Genomic DNA, 10,486 nt, shown 5'->3' with positions numbered 1-10,486 from the left:
TTGAATTAAACAACATTTATTTCAATCTTGTATAACATGATGTTGACAAAAGTGAATTGGGTGTAAAAAAAAATGTTTAAATGTTCCATGAAAGATGGCGCTCCCCTGATAAAATGCTGAGATCTTTCTTTCCTAAGTTTCTGGACCCTCACCCCCAGGAACCAACTGCAAAAAATAGAAAAACTCACATGTAATCAGTTGATAGATTGAAAAATGCAAAATACTGTGCATGTACAATAAATAAATATTGTATAACATGAGGCCCAAGGGCCACATTGCTCACCTGAGCAACAATAGCCTTAACACTGTATACCAAGTATCAAAATCAAAATATCTTGACAACTACGTACACATAACTTGCTCAAAAAATTTAAAAATTCTGTCAATTTTTATCCACATATTTTATGGTAAATACCATGCCCCTTTTGTTGTTGTACCTGTAAGAAGATTTGTCTTTATTCCTATATACCCCTCCCCACTTTGTGGCCCCACTTTTCTCTAGAGAATCATGGTTTGATCAACATTAATCTGTACAACCAGAGCTTTCACAAAAGTTACTGCTTTTTGGACTGAAAACTTTCCCAGAAAATTTTGAAAGATTTTCTCTACATATTCCTATGTAAAAATTCACCCCCTCCCCCAATTGTGACCCCGTCCTACCCCTGGGGACCATGATTTAAATAAACTTGAATCTACACTATTAAAGAATGCCTCCACACAAGTTTGAGCTTTTCTGGCCAAATAGTTTTCAAGAAGAAGATTTTTAAAGATTTTCTCTGTATATTCCCAAGTAAAAATTCATCCCCCCATTGTGGCCACACCCTACCCCCGGGGACCATGATTTGAACACATTTAAATTTACACTACCTGAGGATGCCTCCACTAAAATGTGAGCTTTCCTGGCCTAATAGTTTTTAAGAAGAAGGTTTTTAAGATTTTCTCTATATATTCCTATGTAAAACTTGATCCCCCTATTTTGACCCCGCCCTACCCCCAGGGACCATGATTTGAACAAATTGGAATATACACTACCTGTGGATGCCTCCACACAAGTTTAAGCTTTTTTGGCCAAATAGTTTTTAAGAAGAAGATTTTCTCTATACATTCTTCTGTGAAAATTCATCCCCCCATTTTGACCCCATCCTACCCCAGGGAACCATGATTTGAACAAATTTGAATCTACACTACCTAAGAATGCTTACAAACAAGTTACAGCTTTTCTGGCCTAATAGTTTTTGAGAAGAAGATTTTAAAAAAATACCAACATATTTTCAATAATTCTAAATCATTTGCCCTTTAAAGAGGCCCTTTGTTTGAACAAATTTGAGTCCCATTCACCGGGTGACCCAGTGATACTTTGTGCTAAATTTGGTTGAAATCTGCCCAGTGGTTCTGGAGAAGATGAAAATGTGAAAAGTTTACAACAACGACAACGATGACAGACAGCTCAGGTGAGCTAAAAGGTAAACTGTGATTTCATTAATTTGCAAGGGTGTCAATTTTCCTAAGTTTAACAATTTTCTCAGATTTGAAGTAGCTAAATTTGTAGACATATTTTCAAACAATATATTTTATTATCAATTTTAATACATCAATAAATATTTAAATTTGTTGATCAACTAATAGGGATGTCACCAATCACTCGACTAGTGCTCGGTCACACCGATCATCAACTAAAACTTTCTTAGTCTTTTACTAGTTATAAAGAGAAAATTACACCCTGTTTCATATGTGTCCCTGGCGTATTTTTTTTTGAATGGTTATTAATTGGTCTCTTTTGATTTTGTATATCAAATTATTGTTTTGAATAGAAGTACTTAGGTATACCGGTACATACTTGATGATCGAAACGAACTATTTCTTCTAATTAGTTATCTGTTGGGTTAGATATTTGTGTAAACAACAATTTAATCATACCAATAATCATCTTAAGCATTTGTTTTGATATTCATTAATCCTTGTTGATTAGGTATGGGACAATGGCATCACATGGAATAGGTCACATTTGCCAAGGATGATAATATATAGAGTTCAAGTAATTGCAAGTCTCACATGAAAAACGCTAAGACATTTGCTAATGGACAATTAGATAAAATACTTTTTAATTTATTTCAAATCAAATACATTTAGTGCATATTTAATATCATATTAAGTTTTTAAATGTTTTTAGTTTAAGATGTATTTGACAGTAGCATTATTTGATTTGTACAAGACACACAGTTTCAAATAAATCAACAAGTACGGTACTTGACTATCGCTCAACTAAAGCACTCGATTAATCTACTAAGCTAACCGAGTAAAATTTAAATCCCATTATTCTTTTAACATCTTCTTACAAGCATATCTTTACCATTGAAACATTGCATCATACAATGACATTGTTCATACTTCTAAGATTTTGGGTGAATGTCGTTATACCTGATATTATTATAACAGAATGTCTTTCCATAGATTACTATCATGATTGGTATACTAGTGGCTAAACTTTGTCTAGGTTGATATTCAATTTGCAGAATTTAACAATTTGTACTTACTTACCAAGGGTAACAATATAAAACAATGGTTTCATTACATTATATGAGCATATACTTTTTTAGGTTTGTGTAAAATTCACATTTTTAAGAATATGTATATATGAAATGGGCCGAAAATGGCCCCCTAAAATGAACATCGTCGTTTTACTGTAATTCTTTGTTTTCTTTGTACAGATATATATGTGATGTTTTTACATAATGTTCATTTTGATTCAAGTGCCCACAATTTAGAAATATGACATCATAAAGACAACCTTTTCCCGCATTTTTGCATTTTTAGCACAAACAGCTTGTTTTCAAGCAGTTTTTCTTTCAGAAAACAGAGAGCATGCTTGAACAAACAAAATATTCTAATTAGGGATATATCTAGCCAAGACTATTAAGTGACAAATTTTTTTTTCCTTGTTCAAGCATGCACTCTATATTTCCCATTCGTAAAAAAAAAAAGAAAAATGTCAATTTTTGACTGATTTTGTTTGAATTATAGCGTCTCTTCTGACGTCATATACTGCGAGTGAGAACAAATAAATCAAATAAATAGGTGAAAAATATATTTTATATATCAGATCTTCTAAAAAATAACATAACATTTTATTGTACCCAAAATACTTTAAACTAGATGCTGTCATTAGACAGTAATACCCGCACCATGTGTTTGCCCCTAAATAACAGTTTTATACCAGTTTAATTAAAAATGAAGGCTACATGCAAACTCCGGTAATACATTTAAAAATTATAATTTTCATAACTGAAGGATGAGATCCCTGCCCATATGATAATACACATCGTGACATGAGCAGCACTTTATGTGCAATTTGGGGTAGAACTGTTTGCAGTGAATTTTCAGTTAATCAATAATCTTAACATTTTATGTCATAGGAAGTATAATGGTCTATATAATTATTACAAACAAAATTAAAAATTAAATTATGCCCCCTCCCCGTGGCGGTTGCCGGTTTTAGATTTGCTTCTGTGTGCCTACATGAACATCATCGTGTGCACAGATTTAGAGAAGGGGGTGGGAGTGAGGGGTCCAGACCCCCCCCCCCCCCCCCCTCCCCATGAAAATTCGTAAATTACCAAAAATACACCTTGGTCCCCAATGCTCTTACAGACATGTAAACGCTCTAACCCATTGCGCTTCAATGTTAGGTAACATTATTTGGGGGGGGGGGGGGGGGGGGGGGTAAATATTTAATCAATAGTCAACATACTTTATTGTTTATCTCAATAGGAAGTATACATGTACATCACAATATGCAGGTGTCCTGCACCACCTTAAAGCTGTTATTTACCTAATAAAATAGTGCAAGTGGATTTGAAGAATAGGTCATAAAAATACATGCATGTTACAAATGACTGATCTTTGTCTGAAGTTACGTACACAACACAGGTTTGCATGTCTCATTAGCGGGTACTAGTTTTACCCAGCTCTTCGATTAGATGGGTTCACGTGTATACATACATGGGTGTTGCTAAAACGCGGAACGGAAAACGGAACGGAAGGAAAACGGAAAATCTTATCTAATGCTATTTACCTCATAGATTTGTTAAGTATGCTAAAACGATATACTTTATGTACCTTTTTAATTTTTTTTGAAAGATTAGCAATATGAGATTATTTATTCAAGAATATTTATTTCCTCAAAATTATCAGTACATGCATTGACCACTATATTCTGTCCCAAAATATCCTCGATTCACTTTTTGCTGTATATTTATATATACCTCAGGGTTCAAGCGATTCTCTTTTAGAAGCATTAAACATTCTCATTATTCTTTCTTTAAAACGTCCTCTCTAGCTTATCAGCTGGTATAAATACACGGCTAAAAATAAAGAAGTCTACGGGGTTTTGCATTTTAACAGACCGGATGATGGTGTTGAAAAATTGTGCAAGGTCTTCTGAGTGACTTCTAAATGGAGAAAAGATGTCAACATTTTCCATTATAAATCGTCCAAATGTGCTGCATGAATATTTTGGGATCAACAGACTATAGTCCCAATATATAATCGGAAAATCAAACCAGGCAACGTCTAGAGCTCTCTATTCGGATCATATGTATATAGCTGCTGGAATAAACAACTGCATGCTTTGTAATGCAAACGTAAACAAAATTGCATTGCTAAAAATACTAGTTTCACAAATTACTAGTTTCACAAATTACCGGGTATTTTAATGTTTACTGTATTTTAATTTTTTAATGTCGTCAGTCCTACAGTTTTTTTCTTCCATCTCAATGATACTGTATCGTCTGTATGATAAAAGATCGTCTAGAACACCGAAAATTCAATTTTGATGTAAGTATATACATGCCCCCTTGGAGACACCCTGACATTTTAGAACTAGAAATAATAATGTATTTTATCTTATTCATATGTTAAGTAGTGTTTGATCCATGTGGGTAATTCCTAGCCTAATGATGTCACTGCTTTGTTTAGGAGACTTTACAATTGCCCCAAATAGGTGAATACACATGGCAGTGATGCATATAACATTTTGTTTATAAATCTTAAAAATTGAATTAAGCAATTTCCAAAATGTTAATGTGAATCACGAGAGAAAAAGCAATCAAGAAATGATTTAAAATTTGCTACTGTACACATGTAAGAATGTATTAAGAAGACTGAATCTTTATAAGCAGGTTAGATTGGGGGGGGGATGAATGTGGAGTATAAACATTTATAATTTGAATCATTTATTGTTATTAATTAATTTTAACTTGTCAATGAATACTACTTATTGATCCCAAGGTAGAAATATGACCTCTGATCGTATCTCAATAGATCATTTGTCAATTATGCAAGGTGTAATGTAATTTTTTTTAAGAATAACATTTTTTACCAGTTTATAAAAGTTTTTAGACACCCAAATTATATTTTGATTTTAATAGATTATTCGACAAGGAAGGGGGGGGGGGGGGAGAGAGAGAGAACAGTTTATATTTGAGTTTGTTTGGGAGTGGGGGTTCCAAGTCATATATTTGACAATTTTTTAATGTAATTTAAAATAAGACTAAGCCATACTACAGTCATGAACATGAATAGTATAGAACAAAACACAAACTAATACATGTACATGTATATATACATAGGAAGTATTACAAAACAGATGATTGATCTATATCTGGGTTCTTAAATTGAATCATATATCATGTACAAAATATATTATATTATTGTTTCTTTGTTCAAGGCATTTAAGATGGTATGTAGGTCATGATCCCAAGTGCTCTTCCTGAAATTATCAAATATCATAAAAACCATTGAGATCCCCACCTTAATCCAAAGATATTATTCCTCCTTAGGTCATGCAGGCGCATCAGATCATTATGGCATGTAAGTCATGACCCTAAGGGGTCATCCTGACCCCCTTCGAATCAGAAATTGTCAATTATCTTTAAATTATTGATGTTTGATGATCCTATCTCTATTTAATCTTTATTAATTATTAAGTCTCCTGAATGAAGTTTGGAGACTTATTGTTTTTGTACGGTTCTTAATACATGTATATATTCTTCATCTTCTTTTTCTTCTTTCCCGCTCTGAACTTGTTTCTCAGAGATGGCTGAACATAATTGTACAAAACTCTAGGATATGATAGGCCTGCAAATCTAGTTGTGCACCCTGGTTTGATTTTTCTCATTTTGGGTTAGACAACCACTTTTCGGGGGAGGGGGGGGGGTGTCAAAAGGGTGTGGGGTCTAACATTGAATCTTGTAGAAAGAATCATAGACTCTATTGTAAATGGTAACTTGAAAACGGACAAAGATAATAATATAGGGTTTTCATAATCATATATTGGCTGTTACTGGCAATATATAGGGTTTATTAGATCTGACCCCTGGGGTCATCCCCACCCCCCAGGAATTTGAAATTACCATATATCTCAGAAACTGTTATAATCATGACCCCTAAACCATATATATTCATGTTTCTGATGTCAAGGGGCATCAAATGTTATGTAGGTCATGGGCCCTGTGGGTGGTCCTGACGCCCTCAAACAGCAAGTCCCTTAATATCTTCAAAACAGTTGAGATCCCCACCCTTAAACCATATATATTCTTGTACCTTGTGTCAAGGGGCATCAAACGGTATGTAGGTCATGGGCCCCGGGGGTTGTCATGACCCCCCTTGAACAGGAAGTGCACGAATATCTCGAAAACGGTTGAGATCCCCACCCCTTAACCATATATATTCTTGATCCTTAAAGGGCATCAAAAGGTATGTACCGGTAGGTAATGGGCCTCAGGGTTAAATTTAATTTTTCAAAACCGTAATGCACATCTATGGAACAGTTCCTTTCATATCCCAAGATATGATGTGTCTATCCATTAAATCATAAAAGGAGTTCTAGCTAGCTAGGATCTATGTTTTTTTTTAAGTGATAAACGTCAATTTTCTGCTACATTTTGACTCCCTGGATGAAATTTAAATTTTGAAAACCTTACTGCACATCTATAGAACAGTCCCTATCATATCCCAAGATATGATTGTCTATCCATTAAATCATAAGAGGAGCTCTTGGATTAATGTTTGATTTTTTAGTGATAAACGTCAATTTTCTGCTACTATTTGACTCCCAGGATGAAATTTAAATTTTTAAAACCTTATTGCACATCTATAGGACAGCCCCAATTATATCCCAAGAGATGATGTAGCTACTCCAAAAGTTGTAAGAGGAGTTCTGGGAACCATATTTTTTTTGCCAAAAAACGTCATTTTTTGTTGCCCACTGATCCCCTTAATTAAAAAAAAAATTCTGGAACCTGATCATGCCTCAATATGACACCCCCAATCATATTCTAGAAGATCATTTGGCTACTGCTTAAAAAAAATGACGTTTTTTAAACCAGTTTTTTTGTAAAAAAAACGTCATTTTTTAGCCATTAAATGACCCCCAGGACAAAATTGAAAATTCCAAAACCTTATTGCGCATCTATAGGATACCCTAAAACATATTCCAAAAGATGATTTGTCTACTTTTGAAAATGTAGGAGGAGTTCGAGGAAGAAGGTTTTTTGTGTAAAAACGTCATTTTTTACCAATTATTTGACCCCCAGGACTAACAGAGAATTTTTGAAACTTTTTTACAAAACAACATGTTACCCCAAATCAAACTCCAAGAGTTCAGTTTGCTGGTTTATAAGATGTAAGAGCAGTTTGAGAAAGTAAAACGTGACAGACGGACGGACGGATGGACGGACAGACGGACGGACGGACGGACGGACGGACGGAACAGGGTAACAACAATATACCCGAACTTTCTTTAGAAAGTGCGGGTATAAAAATGGCGAATTATGGGGGCCAAATTTAACTCATATCATATATAGTTCTTTGTGGACAATGGTCCTATCATTAAAACTTTTCCATACATATTTGCATCAAAAATGTTGTGGATATCAACCATGTAATAAACTTTTTATTGTGCACTGCGATGGATTTTTGGGACATTTCCCCCCACTTTGAACACGTTCAAACTTATCATTTAGTTTGGGTAAAACAGTGAAGACTTACCATAGTGATATTGTTTCCATTCAACAAAATTTGATCCAGTTTTGTCACTCTTCTTCCTTCTGGTGTGCTTTCACTATCATTAATACAATGGATAAAACATTGCTATTAATATATAGCTACATAACAAAAGGTACGCAAATTAGCAATAAGGTAAATCATACAGAGCAAAATTTGGATAAAAATAAGCAACTGTTTAGATTTTAAGCAGTTGTGGTAAATGAAACTTTCAGTTTAGTAATACATGTAATGTTTACTTACAATTCTGTGACATCTTCCAACACCATATCTTGCAAAAAGTTAAAGGTCAAAAAATTCTTAGCATATATATATGTTTTAACTTCCTTTTTAAATGACTATACATGTTCTAGATTCTTTAATGAAAAGGAATTAATTGTACTTGTGTACAGCCAGGTTTATAATCATTCATGGACATTAATTTTTGAGGATTGAGAATTATTCAAAATTTGGGATATTTTATGGCCCAGGGCCAACCATCAGTCCCCTTTTCAATGAACATTAATATTGATACTATTAAAATATGGAGAAAAAAAATTGAAATCTCTGTGTTTTTATTGACAAATTGACCTGCACTAAAATCTAATCCATGTGTGTAACTGAAAAGCTTTTTATCAAAATTTAAAAGTTTGGTTTTGCTACCATTACTTGGTGTTCGAGTAGAGGATCCAAAACCTTGGATTTTAATTACATTTAACTGAAATTATGATTGTGAACTCAAACAAGTATGAAAGGATACTGACATAGTCATCAAAACCCAGCAACACTCCTACAATTTCTTTGTCATTTTTCATAATGATGTGAATGCGAGATCCAATACATTTATCCACCAACTCTGTAAAAAACAAAATTTACTCCATTACACAATTAAATGTGATATTTTTATGCTCTTAACTGATTTGGACACCCGAATTTATGTCTTTGTAAAGTGCTAAACAAAGCTGACAAGATTTAAATGAACTGTATGTCATTCACTTTCTTCCACCTTTAGTTGTAGCACCATAGGCAAGAGGGAAAGAGATTGAACAATCATTATATGATAAAGTATATTACAAGTATTTCAACCCTGCAGTTAATTTTTACTTATTTTAAGCAAAACATGAACACTTAATTTACACAAAAAGATGTGAATGAATGGTTTTACTACATAATGGTGCAACACATCCAAGTGCATATTCTTGTACATTAATTAGTATTAAGATTAAAGAGCAAATTAAGACAATAATTGTTTGACTTTCTGTGATGAATTAAATGTTCACCCAATACTATACTATGGGCTAAACTTTTATGAATGAAACAAGTGCCTGTGATAAAGGGTCATATGGGACACCTCTTTCATGTGATGCTCTTTTTTAAAAAATAAACATTAAAATTTTACTGTACATTAATACATTTTTTCTCCATTTTTAAAGTTTATTAACATCATGATCCAAAAAGTTAAGCATCAGCTATGGGGGCTTATACATTTTTATCTATGCATGAATTTTTAAAATGCATTTTATGGTCAAATACTGTACATTTTGATGATATTTTGAATAATTTGATTTGTAATAGAAGAGGAGGAATGACCACAACTAGGCTGGAACTCAGGATCCTTCAGTTTAAAAACCAACGCTCTACCGACTGAGCATAAGGGTTAACCCACTAGCTAGTGCTAGTAGGGGCGTGGCAGTACTGAGCCTTTATTATATAAATAATACACACTATCATACTCTTCTACCTTTTCTTTTGAGATTTCTATCCCTTAAAAATCTCACACGAGACTCTCTAAAAAACTTCACATTGGTTATTTTGTTGGGCGCCAATGTAATAGAAGAGGAGGAATTATCACAACTAGACTCGAACTCGGAACCCTTCAGTTTAAAAACCAACGCTCAATTGACTGAGATTAAGGGTTAACCCACTAGCTAGTGCAGTACTGAGATTTTATTATATACCTAATACACACTATTACAGATTTCTTAATTAAGTGTCACATATACCATGCATACAGTACCATCTTAATTTTAGCAATAAGCAATATGATGATAAATTAAAACCCAAAGTTAACTATGTATAGGCCTTAGTACATTTTATTGAGCTGTGGTATCTGGTAGGTATATTTAAAATATTGATATTTTCAGACTTATGATTGTCCATTACATAGTTGTATACATGCATCAATTTATTCACTCCAGTAAGTGAAAACACATAGCTCAGAAAAGTACATTGTAAACCACAGAAAAGCATATGACTTCCTTAATGTCTTGCAAGCAATAAAATGTCACACAAACCTAAAGGCAAGAGCTGGGATGGGTTTGAAAATGTTGTTGTCATATTTTGTCAATTTGTATTCACACGTGAGATTCAAATGATAAAGTATGAGGAGTTCCGAAAATAAAGTTCCGAATATATATTACTTCCGGTGACGACATTTCGCGAACAG

At 33.5% G+C, this 10,486-nt stretch overlaps 1 protein-coding gene across 1 annotated transcript; it reads right to left on the bottom strand.

The window, feature by feature from the left end:
• Window positions 1-10,483, bottom strand: LOC105321817 (U6 snRNA-associated Sm-like protein LSm5). The gene is made up of 5 exons (XM_011420269.4): window positions 10,335-10,483; window positions 8,801-8,896; window positions 8,305-8,332; window positions 8,047-8,119; window positions 1-165 (listed from the first exon to the last, which is right to left on the bottom strand). The coding sequence occupies exons 1-5, from the start codon at window positions 10,375-10,377 to the stop codon at window positions 133-135; spliced, it is 273 nt and encodes a 90-aa protein (XP_011418571.1). The 5' UTR covers window positions 10,378-10,483; the 3' UTR covers window positions 1-132.
• Window positions 10,484-10,486: the final 3 nt, after the last annotated feature.

Source organism: Magallana gigas, chromosome 2 (assembly GCF_963853765.1).
Source record: "Magallana gigas chromosome 2, xbMagGiga1.1, whole genome shotgun sequence".
Classification (NCBI taxonomy): domain Eukaryota; kingdom Metazoa; phylum Mollusca; class Bivalvia; order Ostreida; family Ostreidae; genus Magallana; species Magallana gigas.
The sequence above is the reverse complement of the archived record's forward strand: the minus strand, read 5'-3'. Positions and strand labels throughout refer to the sequence as shown.